This window comes from Garra rufa, chromosome 4 (assembly GCF_049309525.1).
Source record: "Garra rufa chromosome 4, GarRuf1.0, whole genome shotgun sequence".
Taxonomy (NCBI): Eukaryota; Metazoa; Chordata; class Actinopteri; order Cypriniformes; family Cyprinidae; genus Garra; species Garra rufa.
This window is the reverse complement of record NC_133364.1, coordinates 18,227,129-18,238,588: the sequence shown is the minus strand read 5'-3', so window position 1 is coordinate 18,238,588 and position 11,460 is coordinate 18,227,129. Positions and strand designations below refer to the sequence as shown.

The following is an 11,460-nucleotide window of genomic DNA, read 5'->3' as shown; positions in this document are numbered from 1 at the left end:
ATGTACAATTGAAAAGTTCAAAAGTTTTCATACACCTTGCAGAATCTGCAAAATGTTAATTATTTTACCAAAATAAGAGGGATCATACAAAATGCATGTTATTTTTTATTTAGTACTGACCTGAATAAGATATTTCGCATGAAGGATGTTTACATATAGTCTATAAAAAAAAATAATAGCTGAATTTATTGAAACGACCATGTTCAAAAGTTTACATACACTTGATTCTTAATACTATGTTGTTACCGGAATAATCCACAGCTGTGTTTTTTTGTTTAGTGATAGTTGTTCATGAGTCTCTTGTTTGTCCTGAACAGTTAAACTGCCCGCTGTTCTTCAGAAAAGTCCTCCAGGTCCCGCAGATTCTATGGTTTTTCAGCATTTTTGTGTATTTGAACCCTTTCCAACAATGACTGTATGATTTTGAGATCCATCTTTCCACACTGAGGACAACTGAGGGACTCATACGCAACTATTTCAGAAGGTTCAAACACTTACTAATGCTTGAGAAGAAAAAACCAATGCATTAAGAGCTGGGGTGGGGGTTGTGAACAGAATGAAAATGTGTACATTTTTCTTATTTTGCCTAAATATCGTATTATTTTTTATTTAGTACTGCCCTTCAGAAGCTACACAAGATACTTACATGTTCCCCAGAAGACAAAATAAGTTGCAAATTCAAAAAAATATTGAGACTATATTTTACACTAGGGCTTCAAATCTCATGGTAGGACTTTACATCACACAGTGGTCCTTTATTTCTTTTTCTTTTTTTTAATCTTATTTAACACTTCCTTAAAAAAGAAAAAAAACACCTACTGTTTGATCAGAAACCTGTGGTTGTGTGGGATGTACATGTGTACTATTCTAAAGACACTAAACATAGGGTCTTCCCCTTGAAGAGAGTGGGAAATTCCAAATATCATTAGAGAATGCTACAGAATGCAGAAGTATATCTCCTAAACGACAGGACGAGCCGTTATTATATGTCTGCATATGAGAAGGAAGTCTTTGTAATGTTGTGGTTCAGAGGAAAGGGTTAAAAGCTTTCATCCAGCCCTTTTTTCACATGCTCTGTTTATTTCTAGAGTTGTGACGGAATGAGCCCACTCCTCCGCGCACCGTCACATGATCCCAGCGTTGTGATTGGCTGGTCGTTGTTGCTGTTGCTGCTGGTAGCAGGCGGGGGCATTACATAAGCGCTGCTCGCTTTCGTTACGGTCTACTCTGCTGGAGGACAGTGACGGAGGAGGGTGGAGCCCACCTCTATGTGTTTTTTCGGACAAAACAAGCCAAGTCACAGCACTGTACCGTCCTGGAACACCTAGTACTCCCTGACTTTTTCCTGCCTCGACAAATAAATGCTCAGCATAGGCATCAGAGAAATAAAACACGCGAAAAACAAGGATCATTTTGCAAACGGAAACACAGGCGCATTGGCCATAAAGCGCACGGAGCCTCTCAATGCATACCCTCTGTGCCCGAGGAACGATGAAGCCAGAGATAAGCGCCGCCGTCGGGTTTCTGTCGAGATTCCTGCGGATTAAAGGACATGTGAACGACAGACAGCTCCAGACATTCAGCCAGTCTCTACAGGACATCCTGGCAGGTAAGTATCAGCCTTTACAGACGGAAATGGACTTTATTATATAAACTTTCTATTTAGGTGTCTCGTTTGTTTCTGAAAAGTGTGGGAAAACACCGATCTCTTTGTTTATGAGCTAATTTATGTGCTTGGCCACATAGGCGGAAGCGCGCGGGCGCGTTGCGCACGAACATAAACAGCCGAAAGCCTCGACACAAACAGCGACCCCCCAAAATACAAAAAACGGCCAAAAAGATATAACATGGTTATAGATAAGTGTATACATAGAGAATATAGATGATCTCGTAATTACTAGCTCAGTTTACTGACGGGTTATTTACGTCGTTCAAAAAAAAAAAAAAAAAAAAAAAAAATGGTTTCGTATGGCAAGCCGTTTTAACATTAATTAATTCCACACTCTATAGAGGTTTTTCTTTGATCAAATTACGTATTTTTACTAAATAGAAAGCAATTTAATAGTGAATGGTTAAATATTCTAAGAGAAACCTCTATTCATTAACAATTATTCCAAGAGTATCGATTATCTCAATATTGTATATTCAACTAGTATCTTTTTGATTCGCTAGTCGCTATCCCAGTAACTATTTAGTTGTTATATTTTTAACAAACTAGCCATGCCATTCTATTTTATATTTAGACTGTTAGTCTTTTATGCATTCAAAATGTTGCTAGTACCTTTTCTAATACTACTACTATAACTGGTTACTAGTGAAATTAAAACAAGGTATTTAATATTAAATTACTTGGTGGTAATTAAACGAAAGAGAACTGTAAAATTAAATACTGTATAGATTTAAGGACTAAACGTATGGCTTGCCATATGTCATAGGCAGTAAATTACGTAATGCACAGCAAGTCTGAATATCTACGATATCAGATGTAGGGTTGATGCCTCATCTCTTTTGCATACTGGTAGTAGTGCATATAGTACAACCTGTGCCTGTGTTTCATTATAATAAACATGTAAGTACAGTGCGTAATATCAATATCCGCAACAAGCTGAATAGACAATAGAATCACTTTTGATCTCAGGCCGTTGCATTTTATGCTAGTTTGAATATTTAATCAGATGAAAAAAGTCAGATTGGAGTCCATTAATTATTCTTATTGTTTCTGGCTAGACATAAAAATAGCATCTGTTCTTTTAATGTTGTTGTTTTGCTTCAACCACCCATTGTTTCCGTTTTCTATTTATTTGTGTGTGTTTTTTTTTTAATAGACCACCAATTTGTAAGGCCATTTGTTCAGATTCAGAAGACAAAAAATGATAAATTAGAATAAAAACGTGGTTAAGCGGTTGAATAACAATCAAACATGTTAATACAAGAAGTTCATTTAGGTTATACACACATACACAAGTGTTTGAAGTCAGGTAAGAACCTCTAAATGTTATAAAACATATATGTTTAGTATTAAAATGTATTAAAGTATTAAAATTTCGTTGGGAGCAGGCAGTGACTAAACGCTGTTTGTAAACAAATGGAGCTGAGGCCCCAGTCAGACAAAATGGCCGTCTTGTGGATGAAGGGAGGATGTGTGGCCGCTAGTTTCACATCACCTATTACTAATACAAAGGACTTGTTTAGTTTTTCTTTCCTTTCCGTCCCTTCCCGCCGTTCTCAACCCAACATATGTCCGCACAATGGAACAAAGACTCCTCATAATCCCCACAGGGTAAAAAAAGTGGGTTAGTTCCTTCTCCACACAGTTCAAATGTGCATATAAGAGAGGATTGCCAGATTGAAAACACAGGTGTTGTGTAAGATCGATCTGGAAATCTGTTTCTGCTTCCTGTTCTCTAATCGCATCGCTAAATACACGTTCGTCACGGCTTTGTCCTAATTCTCAACCTCACAGAAGGCGTTGTTTCACAAATCGAACTTCCTAATACAGCCACCGCAATGTTATTTGGACGTATTGTGTAGTACAAGCATTGTTGCGGTTTGGGCTCCGTCCAGAGTTTTGGGTGGGTTGGTCTGCGTTGATCATTGTATGCTAGGCTTTTAGGAGAATGGGACGTCACGTCACAGACAGCACACAGGCGGCATTATCTAACCCAGGTCTACAGGTGGCCTGCGGAGGCCTGGCCTATTTCAGAGGCGCACAAAGAGGCTTGAGACCCATCCCTCGGTCTCCTGTTCTCCACCTGTCACCCAATACACAGCCAGAAGGGGAAAAAAAGTCTTTTTCTTTTTTGGAAAACTAGTCCTTTGTGTAGGGTGTAACTTGGCACTTTTAAAAGTCATGATTTGATGTTTAGCGTCACTAAAACATCATCTACTAGCAAAAAGCAAAGCTGATCCGTTTGGAATTGTAGTATCTAATGAAATCAGGTTGCCTAAAAGGGACGCTTTGTCTTTAAGAGGACGGTTCCTCCCCCTCCAGCTGCTCTGCCAGGACTTCACCCTTTTGCTCTCGTTGTGTTTGAAGACTTTGTGACTCTCGGGCCAAAAGGGGATTGTGCAATCAAATGGTTTGCTCTCTCTCCGTCACGTAGGCCTCTGACACAGATGGTTAATGGTTGTTTATCTGTGTTCTACCAAACGATCATTTCACGTTGTGGACAACATCCTTTCTAGACCCTCGCCCCCTTATTACTGTTATGTTTGCTGCAATACATGGCCAAACAGAATCTGAATTTGTTTAGTTAATATGATTAGGGTATGTGTTGGCAGATGAGTGTTATTTAGTTGTTTTTCTTTTAGTTTCTGAGTGTAATCATTTGTAAGTCCTTGCTTGCATTGCATGCATATTTCTGTTATTAGTAGAGTAACACAAACAAAACATTTAAACGTAAAAGTTTATGATTGGTTCTGAGACTATTTAGAATATTTAGTAAAATTGCTGGATTTTAATACTTTCAAACCATAAATTGATATTCTGGAACAATATTAGTAATAATACCTTATTATCGGCTGATAATGGATATTTAAAAATGCTTGTTCATTTCTACCTAATTTTACATCTAGCAATCATTTAAAATGTCAAAGGTAAAAGGTGATTTTCTCAATATTTAGATTTTTGCACTGTCAGATTCCAGATTTTCAAATAGTTGTATCTCTGTCCTATCCTAACAAACCATACATAAATGGAAAACATAATTATTCAGCTTTCAGATGACTGATTTTGTGGTCCAGGGTCACAAATTAATAATAGTGTTATATACTCCATATTACAGTTTACTAGAACTTAAGCATTACAAATCTTACAATTTATATTTTTATGTGCAATATAATTGATAATTGATAACTTATTATTTAAAACAATTGTTTTTATTTTATATTTTTGAGACAACAAACAGATTTAGGTTTTCGGCTATAACACAAAAATTAGTAGCAACTTATTAGGGTTTTAATATCTGTGCATTCCCAACTGAGTTAAAAAAAAACATAATTGCAAGTTCCATTTACATATTTTTGTGAAATGTAAAAGTTGATAATAGTGTTCTTCAATAACATTTTTTTTTAACAGATCTTAAAATCGATGTCTTTAATGTACCTTACAATTAATAGTTATAATTTAAAACTATTGATTGTTGTCTTTAATTTTATTTTCAGTATTATCATCCAGAATGTTAATATCTAAGTATCTGTAAATGAGTTGGAAAAAAAAAAAAAACTTGCAAGTTTCACATAAAAACAAAACCTTAAACATTTCAGTCAAATATGTTACCCTGGACCACAAAACCAGTCGTAAGTAGCATGGTAGATTTTTCTTTTATGCCAAAAATCATTAGAATATTAAGTAAAAATCATGTTCCATGAAGATATTTTGTGTAAAAAAAAAAAAAAAAAAAACTGCCATAAACATATCAAAACTTAATATTTGATTATTAATTTAAATGGCTAAGAAGTTCATTTGGACAAATGTAAAGGTGATTTTTTTTTTTCCAATATTTTGATTATTTTGCACCCTCAGATTCCAGATTTTCAAATGGTTGCCAAATATTGTCCTAACCAAACAAATACATCACTAGAAAGCTTATTTACTCAGCTTTCAGATGATATATAAATCTCAGTTTATACATCTCAGTTCGACTGGTTTTGTGGTCCAGGGTCCCATATTTGTAACGTCTGTTTTTTTTGTTGTTGTTGATTGTTTTGTTTACCAATGCTTTTATTGACTACTTCATATATGCAAGATTATAAACCCACCTTCTCTATCTCTCTCTTCCAGAGCAATACAAGCACCACTGGTTCCCAGACCGTCCCAACAAAGGTTCTGGGTATCGCTGCATACGCATCAACCACAAGATGGACCCTCTGGTAGGACAGGCCGGTCAGCACATCGGCCTGAGCATCCAGCAACTATACATGCTGCTTCCCAGTGAGCTCACATTGTGGGTGGACCCATTCGAAGTGTCCTACCGCATCGGAGAGGACGGCTCGATCTGCGTGCTCTACGAGTCCCATCCCAGCACCAACGGAAACCCCAGCGTCACCACTGGAATCAGCAACCCCACCTCCTCTGTCGCCCAGGTATCCCCGATGGTGGACAGTCACATCAGCTGCAAGGAGGAACTACTGGTTATGAATCGCACCAGCCCCGCTAAACCATACATGATGACTGTGTCCAGCTAAATGGGTCACGGAAGTCATTTTTAAAAAATAAAAAAAAGAGAGAGACAAGATGACGAAGAAAAAGAAGAGAAGAAAAAAAAAACAGGATGTGTCCTATCGTCCAGGTGATGGAAACCTTGTAGGTTTAATTTTCACTCGTTTGGTTGTCTGTTCTGTTATTGTGTTGGATCTACCAGAGGCTTGACCCTGGGGCAGCTAATGAAGACCTGAAACATCGCCCAGCCCCCACCCCAGCGGCGGTAGCCCTGGGGCGGCTTTTTCCACCATCGTCTGCCGATGTTGACTTTGCACTTTCGCTTTCATGGTTTATGTTTGCATAAACTCCCTCTAAAATGTTAAGGAATTACTCTCAAATCCTGTTTTATCATTTCATCATTCGCTGTCGCGCTGAAGCCCAGTCCTGAGTATCCGCACCAGTCCCGAGTAGCCGCTACGAGCCTCTCTTTTGCTTAAAACCTCACTTTTTTGGACCACAAAGCGGTACTTTTGTCTTTTTTTTACTCGGTGGCTGGTACGCAACTGGGCCTTCTTTTATGGGCTTCAGGACGACACAAACCGCCTCCATCCTGTACACTGCCGCGGTGGAATACCTGTGTCATACTGTTACCCACGCTAGCCGTCGATGGCACTGTGATGCAAAGGTTCATGCTTGTAGCTTTTTCTAGGGGCTCCCTCCTGGATGAATGTAATTTCTAACAAAAAAAAGAGAAAAAACTCAACGCAGACTAAACGTTTGATTTATTTAAGCCCCCGTCATACCAAAATGAAAGATGTAGCAAAGTTTGTTTTTGTTTTTGTTGACTTGGAACAGATGTGGTCTTTACTTTCTGCCTGGTTTAGAAAGGTCGTTGAATGCACTTTGACATTTTAGACTGTGTGGGATGACGTTTCGCTTCGATCCAGCTGCATTCCATTGAGTACCTCTACATTCAATCGAAAACGTAAACCTGGTTGCAATATTTCATTTCGAATGACTGATTCAGGCTGTTAGAGATTAGTTCTCCGTCTCTAAGACTCCATTTAAGGCCAGTACGTGGCAAGAGACGACAGACCGGCAAGAAAAGCGGACCAATGTTTCCCATCTCCTCGCAGAATCGCCGGGCCAGTGATGCTCGCTTGTTACAGAGGGTCTCCCGACGCACTTTCCAGCCAGTCGTCTAGGAGTGCGCCGTCAAAACATATCACCTCCCTCCGTTGGCTTGGCGAAGGAGGGGGTAGGACCCTCACATCAGGGCAGCTACAATCCTCTCCGGCCCCCTTCTCGCAGCCTGGAGGAGAGTATTTATGCCAGCACACATCCCGAGCGCACTCCAAAACCTACTGAGCCTTACGTTCAAGGCCGAGTCGGGACGGGAAGAGACATGCAGTGCGCTGGTTCTGGCAATTCTGTTTACATTGGCAGAAATAAGCGGGTTGGGACTGAACTTGCCTTAGCCGCTAAACTGCCGAGACAAGGTGCTGATGATCAGTCCTAAGCGTGCTAATACTTTTGACCCTAGAGGACCATGGGTAGCGCCGGGTTGTCGATGCACTGCCGTCCCTTTCTGTGTTGTTTTAAAAGCCGTTTTTAAATCAGATTGACTTCTTAAGTACGGGTCGAGTCTGGACGTAGTTCGCTATCCCACCCTTCTGAATGCTTTGAACTCTGAGAGGCGGCCCCCTTCGCCCGATGGTTTTAATACGAAAGCTTTTTAACCTCATTCTGGTGATCGTAACCAAATTGGAACAGACAAATCGAGTGCTTTTTAGATCTAGATGCTACGAACTACTTTGCCGCGTCCCCCACCTCCATTGAAATAACATCAGCATTCTCTCCGTTTCGGTTTCGGTAAGCGTTTGCACACAAGTTTTAAGTATCGTCGTGAGTCTAAACTCGGAGGCAAGAGCACATGAAATGCACTAATAGGTTAAACATTGAAGTTATGTGACTTTGAGACCGTCGCGTCTCGATTGGAATGTATTGCCAAGCTCAGGCCACAGACATTCATTGAAAGCCGTATGGATGTGCAGGTTAAAATGTGAAAAACAGAAGGGAATGATTCGGTTGGGAATTTTGTCGGTCATTTCAGAAGTGATTCACGTTATTGCCACTTTCGCATCTGAGGTGGTTCCATATTTGTAGAATGTATTGTTATTGTACAACATATGGTAGAGTAAGTACATAACCATACATATGGGAAGTGCCAATAATTGATATTTTGCTGTGTGTAGACGTGTTCCTTTTTGTATTTCATATTTTAACATGAATTCCTCTTTCATAAGTGAAGCCATTTGTGTTAGGAGTGTTGGAGAGGACCAAAGTTGTTTTGGTAAAATATATATATATATATATCAGTTTCCATGCTCTGTGCTGATAGACTTTCCTTGTTTTTGCTTTTTTTTCCTCTTATCTTTTCTTTCTTTTTTTTTTAAATTAAAACAAAAAAGAAAAAATTCTGAGCAACCCAAGATAAAGCTGTCTGTATCTTGTGATTTTTCCCGTCTGTACATCTCTTGTGTTCATTCTTTTTCTCATTCTTGGGTATGTTGTGATGAACTGCTGTAAATTTGTACAGTTCATGTAAATTGATTGTGCGGAAGTTGTACAGATTTCTATATTTTGGAAGAAAAGTTTTTTTCTCTGTAATAAAAGATTTCCTATCTTGGCAATGTTTTCACGTGGGCCTGGTCTTATTCTTTATCAAAACACTTATAAACACATTGATGTTTCATTAGGGTTTTTTTTGGAAGATATTTACGATAACAACACTGTTTTGTTTCACAGACCTGAGTATGCTTATATATTCCAGTTCCACCATTTTAGACAAAATATGCCAGTTAGTAACAGACCTTGATGTCACTGACCTGCTCTTCAGTTTTTTTCCTGTGTTAGGACAAAGAGAGGAAGTCTGTATGGACGTCAGTAGATTCTAGCTTGTGAAAATATTAGACATTAACCTGCTTAAAGTTAATTATAAATGCCCACCGTTACTTATTAATCATGAATATGTGGAAAAGCATCAGGACTTAATGGGCAGTCATTCTAATTCTGCCAAAATAAGGAAGTCCACACCAGAATTATAACAAACACAAATGGCACAGAGCAACAACGATGTTGTTATCACTTTAGGATTTTTTTTCCAGCTAGTGAGCAGTTTAAAAATTCAGTCAGCCAGCCTGTCAGAATCTATGTTTTAAAGTGTGTTAGCATTTGAAGTGGTAGACGACGTAACTTCAGCTAATATTTAGTTATTTTCTTGGTGTGAGCAGGGCTTGACCCTAGAGATTATAAGATTTAGCTAGTTAGCCCCTGTTTTTAGGTGCTGTAACTACACTGTCATTACAAAAAGACAGCTAATGTAGCTATTTTTTGGTTTTAATATAGCTAATAATTCATTATAGTACAGAAGATGTTTTAGGAGTGTTTTTTTCTCTCCGCTGGCTCTTAAAAGTGTGCAGTCGGATTGGTTGTGGATATTTTCTCTAGCATTTTGACATAACAGCTAATATATAGATATATTTCTTGTTGTGAACAGGCCTTTAGCCCAAGGGGTCAAGATTTAGCTAGTTAGCAGTTAGCTACTGCTTTTAGGTGCTGCCTGTAACGACACTATTACAAAAAGCAAGCTATTATTGAAATTTCTTGTTTAGCATATCGCTAATAATTCATGATAGTACTATTAGCCCCTGTTTTTAGGTGTTGTAACTACACCATCATTACAAAAAAGCAAGCTAATATTGCCATTTTTTTTGTTTAGCATATGGCTAATAATTTATATGATTTATGAGTATTTTTTTCTCCACTGGCTCTTAAAAGTGTACAATAGGATTGTTTTTGAATATTTTCCGCTGCCATTTTGACATAACTGCTAATATATGGTCATCTTTCTTGCTGTGAACAGGTCTTTAGCCCATGCAGTTAAGATTTAGCTAGTTAGTAGTTAGCCACTGCTTTCAGGTGCTGCTTGTAACTTGACAGTCACAAAAGCAAACAGTCACATCAAAGCAAGCTAATATCACTGTTTTCTTCTCTGGCATATCGTTAGCAAATCAAGCACAGAAGATGTTTAAGCAGTGCCCTTTTTCCTCAAGTGGCTCTTAAAAGTGTGCAATAGGATTGTTTTGGATAATATTTTCCTGGTATTTTGACATAACAGCTAATATAGTGATCTTTCTTTGTGTGAACAGGCCTTTAGCCTAAGGGGTCAAGATTAGCTACTTAATGGTTAGCCACTGCTTTTAGGTGCTGCTTGTAACTACACCATCATTACAAAAAGCAAGCTAATATTGCTAGTTTCTTGTTTAGCATATAGCTAATAATTTATGATAGTACGGAAGATGTTTTATGAGTTTATTTTCTCTTCCGCTTGCTCTTAACAGTGTGCAATATGATTGTTTTGGATATTTTTCCCTAGCATTTTGACATAACAGCTAATATAGTGATCTTTCTTTGTGTGAACAGGCCTTTAGCCTAAGGGGTCAAGATTTAGCTAGTTAGCAGTTAGCCCCTGTTTTTTCGGTGCTTGTAACTACACCATCATTACAAAAAGCAAGTTATTATCATTATTTTCTTTTTTAGGCCAGGCTGAAAAAGTGGCCAAAACCCCTCTAAAACCAGCCTGCTGACCAGCTTAAACCAGGCAACCAGCCTAGGTTGGTTTTAGCTGTTTTTTCACCAGGGTTTCTTGGTGGGAACAGGCCTTTGGCCCAAGGGGTCAAGATTTAGCTAGTTAGCCACTGCTTTTAGGTGCTGCCTGTAACTACACCATTACAAAAAGCAAGCTAATATTTAATAGCATATCGCTAATAATTCATTATAGTAGAGAAGATGTTTAAGCAGTGCCCTTTTTCCTCAAGTGGCTCTTAAAAGTAGGGCTGGGCGATATGGCAAAAATGTAATCTCGATAATTTTTTCCCATATTGAACGATAACGATATATATTTCGATATAAGCTGTTGATGTTGCCAGCTTTAAAATAGTATCCCAACAATGACTAAAGCCACAAAAATTAAAGGATTCATTAAATTACATTTTTAAGTATAGTTTTTTTTTTTTTTAACAAAAGCAGATTACAGATTTGGCCTTAAAAATTAAAATAACTCACTAAAATAAATGAAAAAAATAAAAAATAAAAGTTGTGACAGAGTATGGTAAATGAGAGTAAATGTACAAAATGTAAACATAAAATTATTGTAAAAACATCATTTGTAACACATTTATTTATTTCTTTATTATTTATTATTATAAACACAATTATTTATTTTCTCTATTATAGGTTGAGCTATTTAAATTAGA

The 11,460-nt window shown here is 37.9% G+C and overlaps 1 protein-coding gene across 1 annotated transcript; it reads left to right on the top strand.

Annotated features, from left to right (window-relative positions):
* The first annotated feature begins 1,238 nt into the window (after nucleotides 1–1,238).
* btg1 (B-cell translocation gene 1, anti-proliferative) lies at nucleotides 1,239–8,839 on the top strand. The gene is made up of 2 exons (XM_073838778.1): nucleotides 1,239–1,609; nucleotides 5,783–8,839. The coding sequence occupies exons 1-2, from the start codon at nucleotides 1,465–1,467 to the stop codon at nucleotides 6,184–6,186; spliced, it is 549 nt and encodes a 182-aa protein (XP_073694879.1). The 5' UTR covers nucleotides 1,239–1,464; the 3' UTR covers nucleotides 6,187–8,839.
* Nucleotides 8,840–11,460: the final 2,621 nt, after the last annotated feature.